The 13,563-nt window shown below is 36.8% G+C and overlaps 1 protein-coding gene across 1 annotated transcript in view; it reads right to left on the reverse strand.

Annotated features, from left to right (window-relative positions):
• Positions 1–2,896: 2,896 nt before the first annotated feature.
• The window catches only part of LOC113264239 (uncharacterized), a gene marked incomplete at its 5' end in the record, with an annotated part of 288,777 nt that continues 278,110 nt past the window's right edge, over positions 2,897–13,563 (reverse strand). The window contains one exon of the mRNA XM_057304793.1: positions 2,897–3,034. Within this exon, the coding sequence (XP_057160776.1) occupies positions 2,897–3,034 (138 nt within the window). The remainder of the gene's footprint in view (positions 3,035–13,563) is intronic.

Below are 13,563 nucleotides of genomic sequence, written 5' to 3' on the forward strand. Positions count from 1 at the left end.
AAGAATTAAAAGTTCCTTTTTTTCTTTTTTTAAATTTTTCCCTTAAGAACCTAACCATACATGTACATCCAAAAAAAAATCTACATTAAATAGGTTATCTCAATGCCAATGCAAACACAACTTCAGGTAAGATAGTGCCAAATTCTTCTTTCAGTATTGGACTGAATTATAGCACTGAGCCCATGAATATTCAATAAGAAGAGAACTCTTGAAAAAACATGTTAGTCAATCTCTACCCAACACACACACACACACACACACACACACACACACACACATGCACACACACAGCCTGTTATAAAAGTGTTAGAATGACTCATATACTGAATCTATTACTTAATGCTTAATGCTCAGTAAGATAAGTTCAATGGCAAGGAAAACAAACCCAAAGCAACAAGAGCAAGAAAGCACTACAGACTTCCATTTTAAAATACTGAACAACTCATGTGTTGCAATAATGTAGTAAGAGACTCCTTGGATTGCGAAATATGCCGTGGCCGTGAGCTTCCTTGGGGAACCAGAAAATACTGCTTTTCTTAATTATACTAGTCCTTCCATTGGGGCCACCAATTCCTAAAGGAAACACACAACAAAGAAAAGTGTTTTGTGTTGTTGTTGCTGTTCTCTGTATTGTTTGCTCAGTTCACTGTTCCACAGTACATTAAATATAAAGTTAAGTGAGACTTGACCTATGACTTTATTCCTTCATGCAACAAATACTGACTGAGCACCTGGTAGTTCCAAGTCAGTGTTAAGGACTAGGGAGCGCAAAAGTAAACAAAGGAAACGCTAATTCCTACCCTTATAAAGCCTACGTTTTAGCGAAGGGAGTATAAATAAAAGTGGCAGATTTAAAAAAATCAGTAGGCATTTTTATTAATTCAGTTAAGTGAGTGACAACTCAGTAAAAAAAAAAAAAAATACCATATCGTTTATTTCACGATACTTGAGTTACCAACTTGAACGAAGAATTTAATGAAATATAGCTTAAGATGCAGAAATCTGATTTGTATCCATCTATTCCTCCTCAGTATATTTCGTACTGATACAAGTCTTTCATAGATCTGTTTTACTGCACTGGCCCTCTTTTTTTTCTGGCTGGCCTTTGTACTATGAGAACAGCATGAAGACCTGGCCTTAATCGCCACCCCACCCCACATCATCTTTTCAACAGGAAATATTTATTAGCCCCTGAATTGTATCCAACATTCTTCTAAGTTCTGTCAATAGAAAGATACATTCAAGAAATTCTCTATCCACAGGCATGCCATGTTGAAATGGGAAAGGCAGAAGTATGTTAGAATATAAAACCGTTAAGTGAAAGTGGAAGTGCCTGGTGATCAAAACGATAACTAATTACACTTGCAAGAATGGAGGTGAGGAAGGAAAAAAATCAATGATAGTGACATTCGAGTCTCATCTTTTTTTTTTTTTAATTGTATTTATTTATTTGAGAAAGAGAGACAGAGATAACACTAATGGAGAGGAGAGGGAGAAGCAGTCTTCCCACTGAGAAGGGAGCCCCACATGATGGGGCTCGATCCCAGGACCCTGGGATTATGACCTGAGCCAAGGCAGATACTTAACCCCTGAGCCACCCTGATGACCCTCAAGTCTCAGCTTGAAAGAAGAGTTGAACTGCCTGAAGTGGGCATGTGTGTTAATTTAAGCTATTAAAAGGTGTCTGGAGTATTTATTCATTTCTGTAAGGTTGAGATCTGTTGACAAAGATATTACCGTGTGTTGATCTGCCTTCAATAATAGCCATAGAGGATGAAAACTATAGAGAGTATATGCATATGCTAATTGCAGCCAATAGAGGGAACACACTAGTGTAATTCTCAATGAAATCATCTTATGTGAGACTGAAGATACCATCACATTCAGATAATGAGTAAAGCCCAGAATGGAAAATCACCAGGATCAGATGTGTTCCTGTTTCCTAATTAGAAGAATCAGTTTTGACCTTTCTAGAACATTGCTTTCTGTTTGAAAGAAGTGGCTTTTAAATATCTGCTCACTCTTCATAAAAGGTACAGAGAAAGGTCAGAGGGCCTAGCTATCCACTGTATTTATTGCTTGGTAGTGAGGCAAAACATTCTTCATGATGCAGGACATTCTTAACCCATCTACCCTCTAATGGTTCATTGTTCATTTGTGATCATAAATCATATTCCATAAATTCCAATGAAAGAGAGAGTAAAAAAGATAAGGGATAATATAAGAACTGAAGAGGGAAGTATGCTAATTTGATCCCTTTAGAAAGAGTTAAGGTATATGCAGGGAGCCCATATCTGAGCCAAGCATTTGGGGGTTGGTTGTTGTTATCTTAGAACACAAAATATATTTTCTGCAAGCCAACTCATTTAAGGGATCTTAATTTTTATTATTAAATTTTCCATTTTTCTTCTTGAAGTTCCTTCTTAAAAAAATGTGAAATTTTTCAGCCATATAAAAAGGAAAAGAGATTTATTTAGAGTTGGTTCTATTACACTCTGGCCATTCCCCTTATTCCCTCTAAATGGAAGAGTATTACTTATAAAAGAAAGTGAAAAACGGTATTCTACCACTCTTCAAATTCCACAGTAGCCAAGTATCGTTCTAAACTAACAAAGATTGGCAGGATTCTGTGCTCTCCGAAAAACATATTTGGGATGATCATTACTTCCAGTAACAGTTATTAACTTCTGGCAACGTACATATTATAAGGCCGTAGGTGGAAGAGAAATTTACACCTGGAGGAGAAATTCACACTACTCTCACGTGACTTACACGCCACTGTAGCGCTTTAGGAAAAAAGGAACAAAGAAGCACTTGGTGGCTCCTACTTAGTTAAGACACTCACATACACAGCCAAGTTAAATATTTAATCAGTAGAAAAGAATACCTTTTTATTTTAATGGCTTCTTTTCATTTCTCTTGATTTAATATCAAAGGAGTCTTCCAGTGTACTATCCAGTTCACTTATATGCTCCTGAATCGCTGTGACCACTTCAGTGGGGATAAACCTTATACCACTGATATCACCAAACACCTGCAAAAAGGTGATAAAATAACACATATTAACCTACCATGTTTCAAAGAAATATTTAGGTGCAATGAACAAATGCTGTGACTTTTTCCTTACCCCCACCCCAAGATTAGCTTGGAAATCCCCTGAAACGCCGTACTGTTAACCTAACTCCATTGTTTAACAGAAGCTTGCAATTTAGGTTTTATGGTTCAGTTTCACTTTTTTTTTTTTTTTTAAGATTTTATTTATTTGTTTGACAGAGAGAGAGACAGCCAGCAAGAGAGGGAACACAAGCAGGGGGAGTGGGAGAGGAAGAAGCAGGCTCCCAGCAGAGGAGCCTGATGTGGGGCTCGATCCCAGAACCCCGGGATCACACCCTGAGCCGAAGGCAGATGCTTAACGACCGAGCCACCCAGGCGCCCCTCAGTTTCACTTCTGACTTTAGCAGGCATTGTATAACGCACCAAATATATAAATTAAAATCTGTATAACATTTACTAATACAGAACACGGGTTCATAATCAGCAATTAAAACACATTTAGAAAGTGAATTATCCTAATTCTATGGAAACCAAAAATCTCAAAATCAAATATAAGACTGGAATTTTCTCCTTTTTTTTCTTTTTCTTTCTTTTCTTTGTTTACTTTCTTTTTTCTTTTCTTTCTTTTTTTTTTTTTTTTTTTTGCCTTTAATAACTATTGTGTGATGAAATGGATCAAAAACAAAACTCTTTTCATACGAGGGAAGACACAGGACAGCATTCCTTTTAGTAGGAACTCATTGTCCCTAGAGAAGCTTTCTGTATATACAAGACTAATTATCTTTGAGCACAACTAGCAAGCATGCCAACATCTTGTTTCACTTGTCACACACAGTTTGGGTTTATTCCTGGGTTGTTTATAATAATCATCAATTTCACTGACTTCATATGTCTCTCCTACATCTTGAAGGTATCTAGCGTTTCCAAGTATTCTGCTGAATGACTGTTTTCCCTAGAACTTATGGCCTCTTGAACTGAAGACTATCCTGGTTGGAAAGGCAGGGAGCCACATCTACATCTACATTGGCTAAAGGAATGCATTTATCTGGATAACAAAGAAGACATCTGCTTATTTGCCAAGTTCCTCTTCTGGTTACAGAAGCCATTTTTTTCTTTCTAGAACTACTCTTCCATCTCCTAAAGGGGCTATAAATCATATAGCAAGTTAAATAGAAAGCCTTTTGCCAGAAATGGACAAATAAATGGGTGCAGATGGAATACCAAGGAAAGAAAATTTCCTTCCAAGATAACAAGCACTTGGAATGATAAATCCTTGAGCTGTGCTACCATATGAAAAAGACAGTGTCAGGAATGAAGCCAACATAGATGAAAATAAGGGAGAGAGAGAGAGAAGAGAGAGGGATTTGATAACATTCTTTCAACTCCTGAATTCAGCCATCCCATTAGAATATCTACTGTAATTCCCACTTACGTGACTTAATAAATACCTTTTGCAATTTAGCAGAAATAGATGTTTGACATATCCAACTACATCAGTTAAGAAAAATAGATATCTTTGGACATCTTGATTTTTCCTTTCTTGATGAATCTCTCTTGCAGGTCTTCTGAGAGTCCACTTCCCCCACTGGTATCTAAAATTTTCCGGTCCTTTTCCATTATTTGTTCCTTTGTCACTCTTCCTAACCATCTCTTATATTTATTCTTTATTATACATCTTTCTTTCTACTTCTTTGGTTTTTTTGTTTGTTTGTTTGTTTTTTAAAGATTTTATTTATTTATTCGACAGGATAGAGAAGCCAGCGAGAGAGGGAACACAAGCAGGGGGAGTGGGAGAGGAAGAAGCAGGCTCATAGCGGAGGAGCCTGATGTGGGGCTCGATCCCATAACGCCGGGATCACGCCCTGAGCCGAAGGCAGACGCTTAACCGCTGTGCCACCTAGGCACCCCACTTTCTACTTCTTTGTATACGAGCTTTAAAAACCTCAATTTCTTGGGAAATAATTCATGGCATAACAGCACCTATTTAGATGCTTTATTTTCTTTCTTTTCAAGACTATCTAAAAATGCAAGTCAGAATCACCATTTGGGAGCTTTGTCCATGTCTCTTGAGATATCTTCCCTTTTAGATCTTCATATGGTGGATTGTGCCAGTTGTTCTCAGAACTTCTGAAATGCACATTCTTAATATCAAATTGGGTGGCACTCAGCCTTTACCAGAATTAGGAATAACAGAACCACAGGGTCACTTTCTCCTAAATTTCCTGTCATTTACAATCTTTTCTTTGTGGTTGAGAATCCGATTCAGAGAAACAACTTCAATCATCGTGTTGTCTTCTAAGAAATGAATTATTGGGACTTCTCCTTATTCAATAGTATGTCTCCATTCATAAGATTCCACAAAGAGTCCAGAGTGTGTGGCTAAGAAGGGACATGTGTATGGGAGTGGTTTTATTGGCTGGAGATGTGAGGAACTCCTCCAGTTGTCATCTGGACCAATTACCTGGAAGAATCTCTCTCTCCTGCTGCACAATGGCTGGGCCGTTGACCATAGCAGGTAGCCTTCTGGTTTCCCATTGGTCCTTTCCTTGTGCTTCTAGAGTTTTAATAATCCTCTTATACTCATTAAGGCTGAGTAAACTATCCAAATTTACTTCTTTAAAATGTTTTGTATATATAGGTGAATATACATCAAATTAACAAATATGCTTTGGCCTGAGAGGTTTGGGCAAAGGGAATAAGAAGATAACTAGTTTCAAATCTGTTGCTACAGAAATGTGTTTGTTGTCACTTCTGCTGTTAACTGTTGTGCAGGACAGGTCTCTTTCCAACTACTGTCATGTGCTCATAAAAAATAATCTTACAGGCACGTGGGTGGCTCAGTAGGGTATGCATCCACCTTCAGCTCAGGTCATGATTCTGGGGTCCTGGGATTGAACTGAGCAGAAAGCCTGCTTGCCCTTCTACCCCTCCCCCTGCTTGTGCACACACTCTCTCTCTCCCTCTCTCTCTCAAATAAATAAAATATTTTTTTAAAAAAGAAAATAATCTTAGAATATTTTTAATTTTTATCAATCCGTATAGAGTCATTTACCTCAAGTGTTTGTGCTAGAAAAATAAGCTGATAATATAATCACACATTTTATTTTATGAGTTTCATTGATTACTGGGAAGAAACATTGCTAGACCATAGATATTACAAACAAGAACAATCTCATGACAACTTGTACGGAAATGGGCCACACTTTGAACACAAACCAAAAGCTACTTAGTCATGTAGTATTTTTCAAAGGCAGAAATTGAGCCTGAGCTGTGATATCCATGTGGTCTTGTTGGGCAAACTTTTCACTCACTGCAGTTGTGGCTATGTATTTTGTCATCTTTTCTGGCGGGCAGCTGAGATACATATATCCATATATAGCCATATGTTCACACATATACGTAATACATGCATAAATATATAACAAATATACACATAAATGTCTATCTTTTTAAATTATCATATTCTTTGGCCTAGTAATTCCACTGTCAGCATCGAGCTTTAAGAGAGAATAGAGAATATCAATGAAAATGGCCGAGTAAGGACCTCCAAATTCAACTCCTTCATAAAAAGCAACAACAACAAAAATGAGCAAAAACTCTCACGATCAACTTTTTTTGGGTGAAAACGAATTCCGGCAAACCATCTGGCTGAGGTTGAAGCATTAGGTACTTGACTAGCCCCTCAGAACCGCCTCCCTCTGGTGTTAGACATTTATGATGCCAACAAGTAGACTTCAAGCATGGGACATCTCGGTGCCATTTGCAGGCAGCGTGACTGGCAGAGGATTTCCACAGAGGCGGACAAGGATCTCCCAGGCCTCAGGGAGCTAGTGTTCCACAGTGATGCCCGTGGCTGTGCAGACAAGAGCACACATGACTTCCTTTTGTCTTGTGTTTGAAACACGGCTGGCCCTCTTTGGTATAAAGGTCTTAAGAAAGAGCTAGTGAATTGTCTGCTAAGAAGGGCAGATATATCTTCAGGAGTCTAACTGGAAAAATTAAGTGAAGTTTACTGACAATTTAGCAGGTGCAACGGGTCATACCTAGCTGCCAAAAAACACCGATAAAGCTTCAGTGAGAGCCCATTATAAATACGGTAAGGAAGACAGAGAATAATAAATTAGATACGGCGTTCCAGATAGATTTTGATTTAATTTGCCCCCTTACCCCAGGACTCATGTACGCATAGCACTAATACTGACTGCAGCAACACGGCAATGTTGGGAGGCTTAGTTAAACCCATTATGGTTCTGTAATGAAATAGAATTTTTTTCTCGACGGAATTCAGATTGGTACACCTGAAGTACAGTAATCTGAACGAGGGGTAAAGAGTCTATTAAAATCCTATTACAACTGTAGACTTCAAAAATGGGACCAGAAATAATACGACACTCTATGTAAGTAATAGATTGAATCAACATTGTTTTAGAGAAAGGGTGTTTTGCATTTTGAAGAAGGAGAGCGTTGATGTGAATTTCCTCAAGCAGTTAAATAAAGGCTGACAGTGGGATTTATTCGCTGGGATTTAGTGACGATGCGGCTCTGGTCGTGGTGACCCTGTGGATCATTCCAGCTGTGAAAATCACAAGCCAAAGCACACAGTCCTTTCGTTTTTGCGAAAGTATACTTTACGTGGTTGTAAAATATTCAATGTTCTTAGGATTAAATATCTGAATATTGCTTCTGAAGGAGCAGGTGTCACCTTAAATCTAAAGTCTAGTTTGTTTACTGGCTGTATTTTATATCCTTTAGAAAATGACACAAAATGGCAATAAAATCATTGTAAGTATTCTACAGGGGAATATAAACGCCCTTTGGTTACAGCGTACGTACCTTTATACATAATTCCAGTTTATTTTCCCTGGAATTATGTTAAATATGTAAAAAGCCTTTTCTCATAAAGGTAAAAATGCTAGATGTTTCCAAGTTGTAATTTAGCATTAGTGTCAAAATTGCTTCAGAAAATAAGCTACTGTTACTGTTTCATTTCTTTTAAGTGTCATTCAGCATACTATATGTGATTTTGCACATAAAATAAGCTTATATGATTTTTATATCACTGTTTGGAAAATGTGGGATTAAAAATAATTTATTGGGTACAAATATGTAAAAATAACTGACATGATGAACTGTTTTTTTTTTTTACATTGTTTTAACATATTACTATTAAATAATTGCTTCAGGGACTTACAGAAGAATTTGTTCCATAAGCTATGTAGGAGAAACCACAATACTTCTATATCCATGCATTCTTAAAGATGAAGATCAGTACATTTGCAGATAGTTCTTAGGTTAAAAGGATACAATTACAAAATGCACCAAAATATTTTCATGATATTTCTGTATATAGATATAAGGAAAAATAATTATGTTGACTTTTTTTTCATGGCTGAATTATCTTGGACTTTTTAGGAAATGAGTATTAACCTTATCAAATGAGTCAAGATAAAAATCATTGATTAGTAGTATCATGGCATATTCTGAAAATGCTTCTCTCAAGCACTGACTTTTGTTTGCATGGATTTAAAACATTTTTTTAAATGCAAAAATTCAAAACTTTCTCAAATTTATAGTAACTTAAGATTAATAAATACAGAGAGCCTTATGTTTTGTCACATTGGTCACATTTCACATTTCACCCGTCAAGATAGGGTTTCTAAAATCCAATTGAATAGGGGAGAAAAATATTCAGAAGTAAAAGTAAATATATTTTTATTAAAGGTAAAATATTCAATCTTTATCAACTGTGCAATAAAGATTTAATTCTTCTCCTCTATAATGTTTATGTTAGACATTTAAGCAGTATGTTAGTTAATATGTCAAAGCCTGTTTTTAACATTGCTTCTTTATACTTAATATATGTTTTAAGATATTTCCTATGACTTAAAATCCTGGGAAATAGTTTTCTCTGATATGTCAGATGTGTATGTATTATTTCTGATATATGTATGAATATAATAATATAATGAATCTTTTCTACAGCTTTCATAAGTTCTATTTGAAGATTCAAAGAAAATCAAAGATGCTGAAAATAATTTTATATGTATTTTCAAAAATAAGTATCTAATCACTCTTCTTCTTATATACACAAATGAAAAATATGAGGTCTATAAAAACCAGAGATTATTAATGCATGATTGTCTCAAATTATCAGTATAAAAAAATACAGGGCAATTTAATATTTTAGAAGATAGGGTGAGTGTGGTGGCTTCGGAAAAGACCTGTAGAATCTCTAAAATGTTTCAAAATGTCATATCTCAGTATACAATAAATAGAACCAAAACAGTTCTTCATGATTTTCTATGGAAACCATAGTTACGTTAACATTAATTTAGTCACTAAGAGTTAATATTTTGACCTTATTATTAAAATAGCTTCTTACAAGTAAACAGCTACATTTCCTGAAAAGGTGCCTGAAATCTGTTGTATTTATCTAAAAGTTATAGTGTGCTAATTATGAAAAAATTGCTATTTTCCCTCTTACAGGTTACCAATATATATAGTATATATATACAATGTGTGTACCAATATACACACATACATTAGATACGATATAATAAACATACATATATACCCATATATTTTTATATGGTAAATTAAGCTTGAGGTAAGAATTGTCTAGCTTAGTTTTTTGAAAAGCAAAACATCTCATAGCAAGTTATGCTGACCTAATTATTATGGACAAATAAAATCACTTATTTTGACACACACATATGGGAATAATAATTTGTCATATACTTTTTCAAATAGCATAATTCATATGTATATTTAAAAGATTAGTAAATGTGCCTATGTAAGACTTTTGTGGTAGCAGGACAGGAGAATGTCCTATAAGTGACATTATATTCTAATACTAGCCTGATTGTTGAATTCCTCTTTGCTCTTGTATTCTGATTCTTTTTTAATATGTTCCTTATAACAGGGTCTAAGTTTTAGATAGTTTACTAAACTAGCTAATCATTCTTAGTGAAAGAAAAAGGCAAAATAGTATCGAAACCCTATTTTTAAAAAAATTAAAAGTGGCAATTGTTAAGTTTGAATTTGAAAACCAGAAATAAAAAACATTAGTGTACTTAATTTTTTTAACAATATTTTATGCAAAGCCATAACTGTTGCTATTACTATTTCATTTTAAGGTATATTTTCAATATTGCCACATAAGTAAATATGTCCAAAGGACTCATGGCATCCTTTTACGAAGCTGTTGTGTAAGAAATGTAAAGTGGTCCAAATTTAGGGAATGAAAATACGACTTTGTCCCATTCGCATGAGTAAATTAATTTTAGTATCTTCTTTAGGCAAATCTACACAGTTAAAAAAAACACACACAAATGGTTTTTTCTTTCCCATATGCAATGCCTTTCAACAAAAGAAAAATGTGGATGGAAGAAATCCCCAACACGAAAATGAAAGCTATCATCAACAATTTATACATTTAATGAATATATCACAGAGAGCCCCAGTTTCCTTTAATTTTCCTATTGATTTCTCTTCCACATCAGTGCATACATTTCTCTGTCACACACATACTGCCAGTTGGTCATTGTAGTAGATGACTGGGGGGATTTAGAAATTCACGGAAGAGTCTTCCTGAAAGGTACTAAAATATTAGAGTTAAAACTGAAAAGTCTCGGTTATTTGTATGATGTTCCCCTGCAACACACTGACTCATGGATCAAATGCGGTTTCCCCCCAACTCGGTTTATTCCAAGCGTCTTGTAGATTGGTGGGGGACAGTCAGCTTCACCTGCTGTCTTCTCTTGGAGACCAAAAAATGGAGGTCCACTCTCTCAACACTTGCTCTTTGCACTGTGTGGGTCACTCAATTCTGTGAGAGGAAGAAAAGCCCAGAGCCGAGTAAAACCCATCTAATAACAAAACTGTGTTTCCATTTTTCTTTTTTGCCTTTCTTCTCCTGCTGCTTTCTATCAGCAGAGCACTTAACAATCACTAATTGGTTAATGTGTTATTTAGGCAAGTATTAATATTCTCATTTTGCAGACAAGGAATGAGGCTTCCTGCTGTGTATCTTCTGGCCCTGGGTAAGGAGCTCTTCAGACGGGAGATTCAAAGTAGGTGAGCCCATCCTCCTGAGGCCCAGAGACTTGCCTGGAGCCGCTCAGCTGGGTCTCACAGAGCCTCTGTGAGATCGCTGAGTTCCTGACTCCCACATCTCTGCTCAGACCACCGGGCGACACCGCCTCTAATGACAAAAAACCCTTTTCCCATTCCACCCCAACCAATGCTCCAAGGACTTTCTTAATTGCAACGGATACCCTGGGATTGGGAAGCTTATTTGTGACTTGATGAATCCGCTCTAGTCTTGCCTGGGTTTCTAGGTTTTGTAGCACTAAAAACTTTAAAGTAACTTTGTTCAGAAAACACACACACACGCACGCGCACACACACACCCAGACACAAGATAGCCTACCTATGGAGCAGTGATGAAGCATTGCTCTCCGAGAGTCTATGGAATCACTGAGCTCAGAGGGGCTGATAAAAATAGAATTAAAGAGAGGTGCTCACGGCCACACAGACCAACGACAATCTCGACAAATATGGAGGGAACCTCACTTTTTATTTTATTTTATTATGATTTTATTTATTTATGTATTTGAGAGAGAGAGAGAGAGAGACAGCACAAGTGGGAGGGAGGAACAGGCTCCCCGCTGAGCAGGGAGCCCAAAGCAGGGCTCCATCCCAGGACCCCGGGATCATGACATGAGCCGAAGGCAGATGCTTAACCAACTGAGCCACCCAGGTGCCCCTGGTCCTTACTTTTTAAAGCAAAATATGCAGAACACAGTAAGAGCCATGCCATCAAGGGTGACAGGCATGGATGGAAAAAAAAAAAAGATGATGAACACAAGTCCATAGGAAAGATTGTTTGTACTATGACTTCTGTTTCAGATTCGCAAAATCTGACCTCTTTAGAGTTGAAATTCTGTTCCAAAAACATGGCTTTCCATAAAAATAAAACCTTGAAGATAATTTGTTCAAACCCAAATTGCTAGGGTTTTATTGAGACCAAAAAAAAAGGTTAATATATGACCTATATTTCATATCAGGATAAGGAGAGCCTTCAAGATCACTCTTGTCACAGGTTAGAGCTGTGTTAAATGCAAAAGGAATTTAGATAACTGGATACCCTATTTAAAAACCACCCTAAAACCTTGAGAATAGTGTTCAGGCTGTAACGCTACAGCAAAATTATATCCATTTTTATTTTGCGGTTTTGCCACATCTAATTTGTGAATACATTAGGCTTTGACACAGGCAACCTGTTTCTTCCCAGGTCAGAATAGCCATTCAAATTGTGGCTTGGATCTCACAGGTATCTCTAAGTGTGTCTAAGTGATTTCCTAAGTATAAATTCCCTCAATTCGCATAATGTGATACATTTCATGTCTGGTTCCCTGGTCATGGTGGCATGAAATCACTTAACAGCGGCACAATATTAATTGTGAGAAATCTCCATCCTTAATCGAAAGGCTATCACGATGCCAGATTACCAACCAAGTAGAACAATTTGGCATCCAGAAAGTCAATGTAATTTAATAGATTTCCTAGAGCTTCAATAATGCACTTAGTACAAAGATAAGGAGCTCCAGGGTAGAAGTTAACTTTCATCCAAGTAGGTGACTACTTATAAACCCTAATTTTAGAAGTCAAATAGATTTTTCCTTAATCCAGAAAGTATAATCTACCTAAGTGTTGATATTTGAAATTTCCTTTCAATGCATACATCTTTGTGGAAGGAATATACTAATTTCATTTCTCACTGAGATTACAAAAGACAAGACCAGTCTTGAACACCCTCCAGTTTTGGGTTTTATAATTCAAAAGGCCAGTGATACACCTGGAAGTACCTGGTAAGGGTCAGGAGAGATAGAGAGAGGACTGGATGATTGTCAAGTAGCAAGACACGCGGCTGAAAGAAAATTTGTCTCATCTTCAAGTTACTCTAGAACTTGTACTAGGATCACAGTTCCTGTCCCCTAGGAGACAAAACGTCATGCTGGCAACATGTTTAGAAAGGCTACATAAAATTTCATACTGGTGATCAGTGTTAGAGAGGTGCAAGGGGAGGTCTGTTTGATATGGGTGTCAGTAGATTTCATGGAGCAAAAAGCAGGAAGCCTAAAGCATGAAGAAGTCATAGTAGTGACTACTGGGTGTCTAGACTGCAGACCCACGAGGAAGCAAGATGTGTAAACATCTGCTGGGATCTGCAAAAGGGGGAAAGCTGGTTTAGAATTTGCTAGAAACTCTATCGGGCACAGGTTCAGAAGTGCCGAGGGGCACTTGCATCACTGTATCATTACCATCACAGAAGGCAAAGGTGGTGAAAACACAGACAGGGAGTCAGAGGGGTCCATGAGCCTGATTCCCTCACGATTCAATCCTCCCAGAAGTGATTTTATTTTTTAGCCTAATGTTACTATTAGTACTTGGGAAAAATATGTTTACAAGTTGAATGAATTTAACATTGCATGATCCATAATGCTT

Source organism: Ursus arctos, unplaced genomic scaffold (genome assembly GCF_023065955.2).
Source record: "Ursus arctos isolate Adak ecotype North America unplaced genomic scaffold, UrsArc2.0 scaffold_31, whole genome shotgun sequence".
Taxonomy (NCBI): Eukaryota; Metazoa; Chordata; class Mammalia; order Carnivora; family Ursidae; genus Ursus; species Ursus arctos.